Consider the following 13,246-nt stretch of genomic DNA (forward strand, 5'->3'; position numbering starts at 1 on the left):
CTGTGTATACAAAGGCTGTTGATTTTTGTGTATTGATTTTATATCCTGCTACTTTACCAAACTCTTCTATGAGTTCCAGTAGTCTCTTCGTGGAGTCTTTTGGATCCCCTATATATAGAATCATATCATCTGCAAAGAGGGATAGTTTGACTTCATCCTTCCCAATTTGTACCCCTTTGATTTCTTTTTCTTGCCTAATGGCTTTGGCTAAAACTTCAAGGACTATATTGAATATCAATGATGAGAGAGGGCATCCTTGTCTGGTACCAGATCTCAGTGAGAACGCTTCTACCTTTTCCCCATTCAATAGAACACTGGCCTTTAGTTGTTATAAATTGCCTTGATTGTGTTGAGGAATGTTCCTTCTATACCCAATTTGCTTAGTTTTCATCATGAAAGGGTGTTGTATTTTATCAAGTGATTTCTCTGCATCTATTGAGATAATCATACAGTTTTTGTTCTTAGGTTTATTAATGTGATGTATCACATTAATTGATTTGCGAATACTGAACCACCTCTGAAAACCAGGGATAATCCCACTTGGCTAGATTTTTTTTTTTTTTTGACAGGCAGAGTGGACAGTGAGAGAGAGAGAGAAAGGTCTTCCTTTTCCATTGGTTCACCCTCCAGTGGCCACCATGGCCGGTGCGCTGCGGCCGGTGCACCGCGCTGATCCAAAGGCAGGAGCCAGGTGCTTCTCCTGGTCTCCCATGGGGTGCAGGGCCCAAGCACTTGGGCCATCCTCCACTGCCTTCCCAGGCCACAGCAGAGAGCCAGCCTGGAAGAGGGGCAACCAGGACAGAATCTGGCGCCCCGACTGGGACTAGAACCCAGTGTGCCGGCACCGCAGGTGGAAGATTAGCCTATTGAGCCGTGGCGCCAGCCCGACTGGCTAGAATTTTTTGAGGATTTTTGTGTCTATGATCTTCAGGAAAATTGGTCTGTAGTTCTCTTTCTCTGCTACATCTTTTTCAGGTTTAGGAATTAAGGTGATGCTGGCTTCATATAAAGAATTTGGGAGGATTCCCTCCCTTTCAATTGTTTTGAATAACTTGAGGAAAATTGGAGTTAGTTCTTCTTTAAATGTCTGGTAAAATTCAGCAGTGAACCCATCCAGTCCTGGGATTTTTTTTTTATTTGTAGGGAGGGTTTTTATTATTGATTCAACTTGCATCTTGGTTATGGGTCCATTTAGGTTTTCTATGACTTCATGGCTCAATTTAGATAGGTTGTACATATCCAAGAATCTGTCTATTCTAGGTTTCCTAGCTTGTTGACATACAGCTCTTTGTAGTAATTTCTGATGATTCTTTTTATTTCTGTGGTGTACATTTCCTTTTTCATCTCTAATTTTATTGATTTGGGTCTTCTCTCTCCTTTTTTTGGTTAGTTGGGCCAGTGGTGCAACAATTCTGTTTATTCTTTCCTGAAACCAGCTCTTCATTTTGCTGATCTTCTGTATTTTTTGATTCAATTTTATTTCTTCTCTAATTTTAATTATTTCTTTTCTCCTACTCATTTTGGGTTTGGTTTGCTATTGTTTTTCTAGATCCTTGAGATGCATTGATAGCTCACTTATTTGGTGCCTTTCCATTTTCTTCACATAGGCACCAATTGCTATAAACTTTCCTATTAACACTGCTTTTGCTGTATCCCTTAAGTTTTGATACTTGTATTGTCATCTTCATTTGCTTCCAGAAAGTTTTTGATTTCTTCTACAACCCACTGTTCATTCAGGAGCATGTTGTTCAGTCTCCATGTGCCTGCACATGTTCTAGAGATTCCTGAGTTGCTGATTTCCACCCTCACTCCATTGTGGTCCAAGAAGATGCATGGTATGATCCTGATTTTTTGAGTTTGCTGAAACTTGCTTTATGATCTAGTATGTGGTCAATCCTAGAGAAAGTTCTATGTACTGCTGAGAAGAATGTGTATTCTGTAACTGCAGGATAAAAAGTTCCGTAGATATCTGTTTGGTCTATTTAGTCTATAGTGTCAATTAAATCTGCTGTTTCCTAGCTGATTTTCTGTCTGGTTGATCTGTCCATTGCTGAAAGAGGAGTACTTAAGTCCCTCATTACTATTGTACTGGAGTCTATGTCTCCCTTTAGATCTCAATATTTCTTTTAAACATCAGGTGCCCTGAAATTAGGTGCATATAATGTTTATAATAGTTACATCTTCCTGTTGAGTTAATCCCTTAATCATTACATAGTGCCCTTCTTTGTCTCTTTTAATAGTTTTTGTGTTAAAGTCTATTTTGTCTGATACTAGAATGGCTACACCAGCTCTTTCTTGGTTTCTGTTGACATGGAATATCTTTTTCCAACCTTTCACTTTCAGTCAGTGTACACCTTTGTTGGTGAGATGTGCTTCTTGTAGGCAGTAAATAGATGGGTTTTGTTTTTTAATCCATTCAGCCAGTCTGTGTCTTTTTACTAGAGAGTTGAGGCCATTTACATTCAAGGTGACTATTGATAAGTAATGACTTTGCCCAGACATTTTTCCAAAAATATTCCAATTTTTTTTCTTTGAATTTCCTTTGAACTTTTACTGGGAGATTTCCTTCCGTTATCTTCTTTTGTAGTGATACCCATGTTTCTGTGTTTCTGTATGCAGCACATCCTAAGCATCTTTTGTAGGGCTGGCCGGGTGGTGACAAATTCTTTCAATTTCTGTTTGTTATAGAAGGTCTTTATTCACCTTCATTCATGAATTAGAGTTTTACAGGATATAGTATTCTGGGTTGACAGGTTTTTTCTCTTAAGACTTGGAATATACCTTGCCATTCTCTCCTAGCCTGTACAGATTCTGATGGGAAGTCCACTGTGAGTCTAATTGGAGACTCTCTGAAAGTAATCTAGTGTTTCTCTCAAGCACATTTTAGAATCTTTTCTTTATGTTTTACCGTGGTGATTTTGATTACAATGTGTCATATAGTGAAGATCTTTTCTGGTCATGTCTATTAGGAGTTCTATGTGCTTCCTGAACTTGGATGTCCCTTTCTTTCTTCAAATTAGGGAAGTTTTCTATTATTATTCCACTAAAATGGACTTCTAATCCATTCTTCCTTTCCACATCTTCAGGAACTCTTAGAACACGTATTTTGGGTCATTTGATAGTATCCTGTAGATTCCCAACAGTGTTTTTAGTTTTCTAATTTCCTCTTCTTGTTATTGGTTTGACTATATAATTTCTTGTGCTTTGTCTTCTAAGTCTTCTTTCTTCTGTTTCACCAATTCTGTTGTTAAGGCTTTCCATTACATTTTTTGTTTTGTTCTATTGAATTCTTCATTTCATTTTGATTTCTCTTTAGGATCTCAGTTTCGTGGGAGAAGTTTTCTTTCATGTCTTATATGGATTTCAGTAGTTCGGGCATATGCTTCTGATTACTTCTACGTAATCTAATGATCAATTTTTTGAATTCCATTTCTTGCATTTCTTCGATCTTATCATCTTCACAAACTAGTGTTGAAGTGTTGTGTTCTTTTGGAGGCATTATGTTGTCTCCCTTATTCTTGTTTCTTGAATTGGTGTGTTTGCTATTTGGCATTTGTGGGGATACTCATTGGTTTCTTCTTTGTTTTTTTCCACTGTGGCAGCTTTTATCTTTGTACTATGCCTCTGTAGATAAGTGGAGTGTCTATTTTCAGTGATTACCTAGAGGTCTGTGGTGGGTGTGGCCAGGGAGCTCTATTCAGTTCTCCAGGGTGAAAGGCATGTCTAAGGTGACACAGCCAGTTTTCTCACGATAAATTCCCCCCGCCCCTCTTTTTTTAATCAGAAGGGAGGTTTGTTCTGTTCAGCTGATTTCCTCTGCTCAAAGGAGACCAGTACCTGACTCCTAGCCCCAGTGGCTATAATATGCATCCATTATGCCACAACACTATGCCACAAGGATCACACAAAGGATCTGTGCAGTCCCAGTGTAAGTTCAGATTCCCCAGCAATGTCCCTCACCAGGTAACCAGGAAGCCCCGAGCATGTGGAGTCTCCCACAGGGACTGCCCAATGTCCCAGTCATACCATGAGCCCTCCCACACAGCCTCAGTTTTTTTCACAGTTCCAACACACAAGCCTCCCACAGTCATGAGTACCCAGCTCCCGGTTAGTTTTCTTCACCAGAGTCAGGAATCTCCATTTGGCTGGTTGCTGGGTGCAGATATGAGCTGGCACAGCTGTTATGTATGTCCAAAATGGCACCCGCTCTATTGGCTTATTATAAGACGCCATTGTAAGGTGATCAAGAAGAAAGAAATGTATCCCTCCTTTGTTTTTTCCTCCTCTAGCTTGGCAGGTACACTATCCTCCAAGGGAACCTCCAAGCCAGGTTCCCTCTAGGGTCTTCCTGCAGCTTTATCCCCAGTGCCTGTGGTTGTTACAGTGTGGTCTCACCTCACTCTCCAATGCTGGTGCATAGGTTCTCTGTTGCTGTGGTCCTGAATTGTGGGTGTCCACACCCTCCAAGTAGGTCCATTCTGTCCCTCTAATTTGCATAGAGTTTCCTCTGAAGTTTTCTCCCTAACTCTTCCCTGAGACTGCACTCTCTCCACTTGTTTTAAAACTATCTTCTCCTAGACCAGAGCAGTAAGTTCCCTCCCTACTCTGCCATTTTGGAAGCTCTCAGGTGTCTCATTAAGACTTAAAGGGCTATGGCCGGTGCCGTGGCTCAATTGGCTAACCCTGGCACCTGGCTTCGGATTGGCACAGCGTACTGGCTGCAGCGTGCCGCCTGTAGCAGCCATATAGGGGGTGAACCAACAGAAGGAAGACCTTTCTCTCTGTCTCTCTCACTGTCTAAATCCACCTGTAAAAAAAAAAAAAAAAGAAAGAAAAGAAAAAAAAGAAGACTTAAAGGGCTACTTATTTCATCTAACACAAAAGAAACCTAGACAGTTTGCTCCCCAAAGTTGCCTGCCTCTTCCATAACCATTGTATTGTTTACCCTTATGGTCTGTGCACCATCCGGCTCCACTTTGTGTCTGCTACAGTCTCCCAGCCTCATTGCTTTTTTTATTCTCTTCTTTATTTTTTTCTTTTCTTTTTTTTCTTTTTTTCTTTTTTTTTTTTTTTGACAGGCAGAGTTAGACAGTGAGAGACAAACAGAGAGAAAGGTCTTCCTTCCGATGGTTCACCCCCACAAATGGCCGCTACGGCCGGTGCTACGCCGATCCAAAGCCAGGAGCCAGGTGCTTCCTCCTGGTCTCCCATGCGGGTGCAGGGCCCAAGCACTTGGGCCATCCTCCACTGCCTTCCCAGGCCACAGCAGAGAGCTGGACTGGAAGAGGAGCAACCAGGACAGAACCGGTGCCCCAACCGGGACAAGAACCCAGAGTACCGGCGCCACAGGTGGAAGATTAGCCTAATGAGCCACGGTGCTGGCGCCTCACTGCTTCTAATCTGCCACAACTGAAAGTTGTTACAGTGACAACATGACCAATCTGTTGTGACCCAAACTTCATCTCCCAGAGGCCTCTAAGCCAACAGAGTGAAAATGGAGCATGAAAAGAAGATTTACGTTCTTGACTGTGCTGCTCTGAGGAGGAAGTAGCCTGGCACCTGCCTTCTGGAAGACTGAGTGTGAGGGGCCATATTTTGCAAGTCTCAGGATTCCAGCACCTTATTTAAGAACACTTATCTCACTGACTTCAATGTACTTCTGATCTCTGTCCTCGCCTGTGGAGACTTTCAGGAGAAGATCATTTTTCCTACTGGGTTTGTCTGTTAATCACAGCCATCATTCCCTACTGGGCTTCTCACTTGGAGAATGGACCAACAATAAGAAAGGTCTCTCTGATAAAAGAAACTAATTGTAACTATTTCCCTGCTTGTGTGGATTAAGCTTTTCTCAATGCTGGCATTGCAGGAATAAAAATGTTCAATTTCAAACCATGTCTCCTCAGTTTTAAGACACCACTCCAGTTAGAAGAAGAAGAAAACAAAGTATATCACTCTGAAGTTGGATGAACACAGGCACATTTTCCAGAACTTACTTTTCTGTCTTTCTTTACATTTTCCTTGAGTTTGCTGCAAATCATCTTTCAAATCTAATTCAGCAGGGCTGCTGCTTCTTCGAACCAAGATCTTCAGGCAAAAAGAAATATTGTATTTATTACAGGAAAGTTATAATTTTATAAGACTGTTAAGTTCCTAGTCTACATTTCAAAAGAAAAGGAAACCAACAATAATAATAGCAACAAAAATTGAGAGCTGTTTTTCCATGTGAAGGATATGTGTTCACAAATTACTGTAATTGAATCACATATTATGCAAGACCTGAAATTGTAGTTTATATTCTCTACTTCGTCAACTGACATCCAATTAAATTGATTTAGTAAAAAGAGATGTTAAATTATACGGAAGTTATTTATTTTAAAACTTTACTCATTTCTTTGATCAAGCACACATATACAAGTGGTCTTCAAAAGGTTTATGGAAAATGTGCACTATGAAAAAACTAGGCATAGTTTTCAAAACACTTTGTAATAAAATAAATTTATCATTTAATTCCATTTTCTCTGAACTGTTTTAATCCCTTCCTACAGTGAGTGGGTGTACTTCATATAGTAAGCAGGTGAATTTCACATAGTGAGTAGGGGAACTTCTCCAGGTTTTAGTTACCCATGGACAGAGAGTGTCCTACAGGGAAGACACACACCTCATCCAGACTTCTACAGGTCCACTCAGTACCTTCCTAGTTAACTGTGCTGCTATAGACTTTCCCAAGTACTGCTTAACACTGGACTTTCTATTAAATACAAAGGATTAAAAAATCAGGAGGCAATCTGCATTCTCTAGAAATCTGTAATTTTCTTGGAGACACAAAACACACACGAATTACATAAAATAATTACAATGCACATAAGCAAAATATGCAAACAAACTCTCTCTGAAAGACATGCAAAATAAAGTGTTACCTTCAGTGGCTGATAGTTACAGGAGAGCTGCTCAAGAAGGCAATAGACAGGAAGTGGTAGAGGGAAGGCAGGAGGGGACTCAAGGCTGGAAGCACGGAGTGGAAATCAGCAAGTTCTATGTGCAGGAAAAGAGGCTGATGAAAGCAGGCCATGCAGGGCAGCCAGGCGAAGAAGGAGAAAGACAGGAAGAAACACAGACATTGTCAGAGAGGCAGCTGCCAGTGGGACTTCAACATTAGGGTTGGGACCTTCGATCCAACAGTGAGAAAATGAGCAGCTACCTGTTCCAGACAATAGCTCACCATCATTAAAAATATAATCAGAAAGATAAGTCTAGCAGTTATCTATCGATAGATTAGAGTAAAAAAGAAAATTACTATGGAACTGTTACAGCAATTCAGGAAATGAGGAGATGAGGCTTTTGATGGTGGAAAAGGAGAAGAAAATATAAATAAGACAAATATTGAGGAATGACAAGCTAGAGTTTATAATTAGCTCTAAACTTGAGTAGAAGAAAATAAAACCATAAATGGGTATAAATCTAGGGGACACAGAGTGATGGTGATGAAGGGAAGAAGAACGGCGGAGAAGGAAAAACAAACTCAAGAAAGGTTCTGATGTTTTGATTTTATCTTTGGGTTGAATATCCAAAAACAATGTCCTAAAGTGGGCAACAAAAATCCAAGAGCGATGAGACAGAGAATAATTCCAGGAATGAAGATGCAAATGTAACATTCTCCACTGCAGAGTACATGAAGAACTCTTTAAAATTTAATGAGCCAACTCCAGGTGTGAATATCAAATAAGGAAACAATGCAAAGGGGAACCAAGATGTACACAGAGTCTTCATAAAGTTGATGGAAAACGTAGAATATGAAAAATGGATTTCAAAAATTTTTGCACCAGAATAAACATCTTTTAACTCAATTTTTTGATGAACTTTATATAATTAAAAGACAGAATTATTGGGGCCAGCATTGTGGTGTACACTGGCATGTCATATTGGTGCTGGTTTAATTCTCAGCTGTTCTGCTTCCAATCCAGCTTCCTGCTAATGTACCTGGGAAAGCAGCAGAAGATGATCCAAGTGCCTGGGCTCCTGCCATACATGTGGGAGACTCAAAGGGGATACCTGGTTCCTGGCTTTGGCCTGGCCCAGCCCTGGCTGCTGTGGCCATTTGGGGAGTAAACCAGAGGATGAAAGATCTCTCTCTCTCTCCCTCTCTTGCTCTGTAACTCTGGCTTTCAAATAAATAAATAAATCTTAAATAAAAAAAAAAAAGGACTAGACCCACAAACCAAAAGTAGGATAGTGGCAAGGTGGGGGAAAAAAAAAAAAGAAAAAGAAAAGACAGAATGATTGTTATGTTAAAAAAAAATAAAGTAGGCCACAAATAAAGTAAGTAGGCTACAGATGTAGACATTTAGATTTTTAGCACATTAAGATTAGCCAGACAGGAACTAAAATCGAAGACTACTAAAGACCAAAGGAAATAAAACAATTGCATAAGAATCACAGAACCAACAAAGATATTTATACCCCTCAAGGATTTTAGATAATCATATGAGGAATTCAGAATTGCAATTTGTCAACATTGTAAAGGAGTAAAATTGGGAATCACAAAAATGGGCAAGCAATGAAAAATTATTAGAAATTTCAAAATACACTTGGAGAGAATAAGCTTGAAATTTTGGAAACAAAAAGCAAATTTTCTGAACTAAAAAAACTCAGTGGAAGTACTGAATAGCAGAGTTGAGAGAATTATTGGACTCATGAAGCATGGTGCTGATAAAATTATCCAGAACACACCAAGAGGCAAAATATCAAAGGGAGCTTATGAAACATGGAAAACAGAATGAGAAGATTTAACATATCTTTACCCAGAATACCAAAAGGAGAGAAAAGAGAGTAAAAACAGGTAATTTCTGAAGAAATGATTACCAAGAGTTTCTAGAAAGACAAGCATCCAGGGGATGCATGGCACATAGCATGCCAAATATGTAAACAAAAGAAATCTGCACCTAAATATACTGCTGGAAAACCAAAGGTCAAAGACAAAAAGGCAGCAACAGACAACAACTACATAGGATGGACAGAAGACTTATCATCAGCTGCAATGGAGACAAAAGGCAGTGGAAAAATCAGCTTCCATTAGAAGGGGACGGTGAAAGAGAAGTGAGTGAGGAACCTCAGTAAGCTGTCACAGCACTGTCCAGAGAGACAAAGTAATCAATCAAGGTAAGAAGCACCAAAGTGAACTCTAACATGTCGAGGAAACAGCCCATATGAGAGACAGGTGGCATTTCAGATCAATAAAGAAGAAACAGATTCACAAGTGGGACTTGGTATAGGTAGTTATCAGGAGGGGAAATGAAATTAGATTCTTACAGCACTCCATAAACAGGAATCAATTCCAGATGGACCAAAGACTTCACTGTGTACAGCAAAACTGAAACACTTATAGACTAAGTATAAGGTAATATTATTATCCCTGTGTAGTTAAGGTTTTTTTTTTAAAAGTCATAAAGCTCTAACCATAAAAGTGATAATAGAGAGTTCAAAACAAAGGACTTCCATTCATCAAAAGACACCACACAGAAAGTGAAAATATGAGCCACACATTGGAAGATAGTTTCTATAACAAAATAGGACCAGTGTTCATATTATACAAAGAACTAAAATAAGAGAAAAAGACAAACAAGTCCATAGTAAAATGACACAAGATATTGATAGGCATTTCAAAGATGAAACATAAAAGGTCAATACATGTGGAAATTTTTAAAACTCATTAATCTAAGAAATGCAAAATAAGAGATCCTATTTTCACCCACATAATTCAGAAAAATTAAAAGTATCTGACAACAGAAAGTGTTCACAAGAATGTGGATAAATGGGAACTCTATACGTTGTTGGCAGGAGTATAACTTGTACAAACACTTTGGAAAACAGGCTTCAACTTGTGAACCTTTTTCTATTCTAAAAATCATCAATTTCACTCCTAGAGATTTACCATGAAGAAAACCCTAAAGATACAGATCTTGTGACACAAGAATGTACACAGATTCAGTTTTCATAATAACAAAACTCTGCAGACATTCCAAATGTTCATCAACAGGAGAATGGTACATTCACAATGGAATATTCTACATCAAAGAAAACTTAGTGAACTAATGCCACATGCCACAAGGTGGATAAATATTAGAAATCCATAATTGAGTGAACAAATCAACAATACCAAGAAACAAGTTCAAAAATGAGGAAAACTAAAGAATATGTTTTTTGGAAATACATATTCAGCAAAACTATAGAGCAAAGCAAGGCAATAAACACAAAGCTAAGATAATCCCACTCTTTAAAGGGAGATGGCAGAGGCGGGGCAAGGAAGGAACTCAGAGGCCAAGGCAACAACACTGCAAATATTCTAGCTCTTAGGCTTAGTGGCAGGTTTGTGGTCATTTATTTCACTGATGAAAATAGAAGATATATATTAAATGGTGTATACATATATATGTATGTATGTAGTATATATGCTAGTATACACCCTTTTTAAAAATAAAGAAGGACTTAATACCTGGTTACCAGGAGGAGTAGGTAGAAGCCGTCTCTTTTTATTTTATAACTTTCTGTGATGTTGGCATTTTCTATTAACATATACTATATGTAAAAAAATTAATAGGGATCCGTGTTTGGTGCAGTGGTTAAAACGCTGCTTGAGATACCTGGATCATATATCACAGTGTCTGGGTTGAAGTCTCAGCTCCACTCCTGATTCCAGCATCCTCCTAATGCAAGCCCTAGGAGGCAGCAAGTGGTGGCTCAAGTACCTGGGTCCCTGCCACCTACATGGGAGACCTGAACTGAATTCCAGGCTGCTGGCTTCAATTTGGTCCAGCCCTGGCTATTCTGTGATTCTGGGGAATGAACCAGCAGATAGAAAATCTCACAGTGTATATGTTTATCTTTCAAATAACATACATTTCTAAAAAATGAAGAGGTTGTCTGTGTGAATGACTTATGGGATAGTTTTTTTTTTTTTAAGATTTATTTTATTTATTTGAAAGACAGAGTTACAGAGAGAGAGAGAGAGACAGAGAGAAAGGTTTTCCATCCACTGGTTCACTCCCCAGATGGCTGCAATGGTCGGAGCTGCGCCGATCCAAAGCCAGGAGCCAGGAGCTTCTTCCAGACTCCCACATGGGTGCAGGGGCCCAAGGACTTAGGCCGTCTTCTACTGCTATCCCAGGCCATAGCAGAGAGCTGGATCGGAAGAGGAGCAGCCAGGACTAGAACCGGTGCCCATATGGGATGCCTGTGCTTCAGGCCAGGGCGTTAACCTACTGCGCCTCAGTGCCAGCCCCTATGGGACAGTTTTTAATTTTCTTCTTTATAAGCTATGTTTACTTTTTAAAAATTAATATAGGGCTGGCATTGTAGCATAGTGGGTTAAACTGCTGCCTGCAATGCTGGCATCCCAAATGAACGCCAGTTCAAGCCCCAGCTGCTCCACTTTCAATCCAGTTCCCTGTTAATGTGCCTGGGAAAGCAGGAGAGAGTGGCCCAAGTACTTGAGGTCTCTACATCCAAGTGGGAGACCCAATGAAGCTCCCAGCTCCTGGCTTCAAGCCTGGCCCAGCCCCGGCTGGTGTGACCATTTGGGGAGTGAACCAGCAGACAGAAGATCTCTGTGTCTGTAACTCTGCCTTTGAATAGTAAATATATAAATCTTTAAAAAAAAGTTTAAAAAGTTCTTAAAACAAAAATGCTATTTTACACTTAAAAAAAAAAAAGAAAAGAAACCATAACAGATCATTGAGAATACTCACTTATTAAGTAATTCACATCAATGGAAAATACTACCTCAAATGATGTCAGAAATGGGGAATTTAGGAGCTGGTACTGTGGTGCAGTGGATAAAGCTGCTGCCTGCGGAGTTGGCATCTCATATGGGCACCGGTTCGAGTCTCGGCTGCTCCACTTTCAATCCAGCTCCCTGCTACTGTGCCTGGGAAAGCAGTGGAGGATGGCCCAAGTCCCCAGGCTCCTGCTCCTATGTGGGAGCTCCAGATGAAGCTCCTGGCTTCAGCCTGGCCCAGCCCTGGCCATTCAGCCATTTGGGGAGTGAGGCAAGGGAAGGAAGATTGATTTCTCTCCCTCTTTCTTTCTCTGCCTCTGCTCTCCTTCTCAGTAACTCTTTCAAATAAATAAATAAATCTTAAAAAAGAAATAGGGACTATGAATTCAAGTTTTATAGGGAAGAATATCTGCTTAAAAACACACAGTGCCACATATAAACCAGGTGGCAAATTCCATTTTCATGTTAGTTTTTTTCCTATTTTTGTCATGTGGCTGTAATTTTACATAGAGATCAAGCAAAACCATAAAAGATGTCCAGATCATTTGGGCCTGTGACACATCTAAATGGAAAAGGATTTTTTTTCTAAAAAGTCCTCAATAAGTTTATATATGATACAATAATTCACGTTTATTTTTAACGATAAACTGATTTGAAAGGATCTTACTGTTATCGCTTCATGTTCTTTCTTCACGTGTCCTCGCATGTCTTCTGCAGGCTTGGCCTCGGAGCACACGTTCTGCGCCTTCTCTACCTTTTGTCCTAGAGATTTCAGGGCAGGGTGGAAATTGACAGAGGAAATGTTTCCCACAGTAAAATCTGAAAATGACTTTCAGGTACAGGTACCAACTAAACTTATTATATAAAAAGGTACATAAAAAAAAGGAGTTAAGGGTCTGGCAAATTAGTCCACACTTGAGACCTGAATTCTGGCCCCAGAGGGCTCTGAAGAGTGGACTGAATGCTGCTCACACCAGCCAGCAGGTCCACCTAGCACTTTACGTGAGCACAGGGCAGGGGCAAGAAGACCTTCCCTTTGGGCCTTTTTGGAGGACACCTCAGATATCAACCTGGGTAGGCCAGGTGAACCAACAGAAAGATGAGAGCAAGAAGGTAGCTCAGGACTGCTTGAGAAAAAACCCTGATGAGAGAAAGCACAGAGGGTCCAGTGCTGTGGCACAGTGAGCTAGGCCTCTACTTGCGGTGACAGTTTCCTATATGGGCGCTGGTTCTAGTTGCTGCTCCTCTTCTGATCCAGCTCTCTGCTATGGCCTGGGAAAGCAGTGGAAGACGGCCCAAGTCCTTGGGCCCCTGCACCTACGTGGGAGACCCGGAAGAAGCTCCCGGCTCCTGGCTCCGGATCGTCCCAGCTCTGGCTGTTAGGGCCACTTGGGGAGACTTGGGGAGTGAACCAGCAGATGAAAGATCTCTCTCTCTCTCTCTCTCTCTCTCTCTGTCTTTGCCTCTCTGTAACTC

At 40.4% G+C, this 13,246-nt stretch overlaps 1 protein-coding gene across 16 annotated transcripts in view; it reads right to left on the reverse strand.

Moving 5' to 3' along the window:
• RALGAPA2 (Ral GTPase activating protein catalytic subunit alpha 2) overlaps positions 1 to 13,246 on the reverse strand; it is a 327,703-nt gene that overhangs the window by 191,442 nt on the left and 123,015 nt on the right. For all 16 annotated transcript variants that reach the window (XR_016216034.1, XR_016216033.1, XR_016216032.1 and 13 more), the window contains 2 exons: positions 12,438 to 12,532; positions 5,994 to 6,084 (listed from right to left, as the gene is read on the reverse strand). Coding sequence is in view for 13 of the 16 variants with exons in the window: in XM_089307358.1 (XP_089163484.1) it covers positions 5,994 to 6,084; positions 12,438 to 12,532 (186 nt within the window). In the remaining 3 variants the exon portion in view is untranslated. The remainder of the gene's footprint in view (positions 1 to 5,993; positions 6,085 to 12,437; positions 12,533 to 13,246) is intronic.

Source organism: Oryctolagus cuniculus, chromosome 11 (genome assembly GCF_051225735.1).
Source record: "Oryctolagus cuniculus isolate XC-2025 breed Fujian yellow rabbit chromosome 11, ASM5122573v1, whole genome shotgun sequence".
In the NCBI taxonomy this organism is placed as follows: Eukaryota; Metazoa; Chordata; class Mammalia; order Lagomorpha; family Leporidae; genus Oryctolagus; species Oryctolagus cuniculus.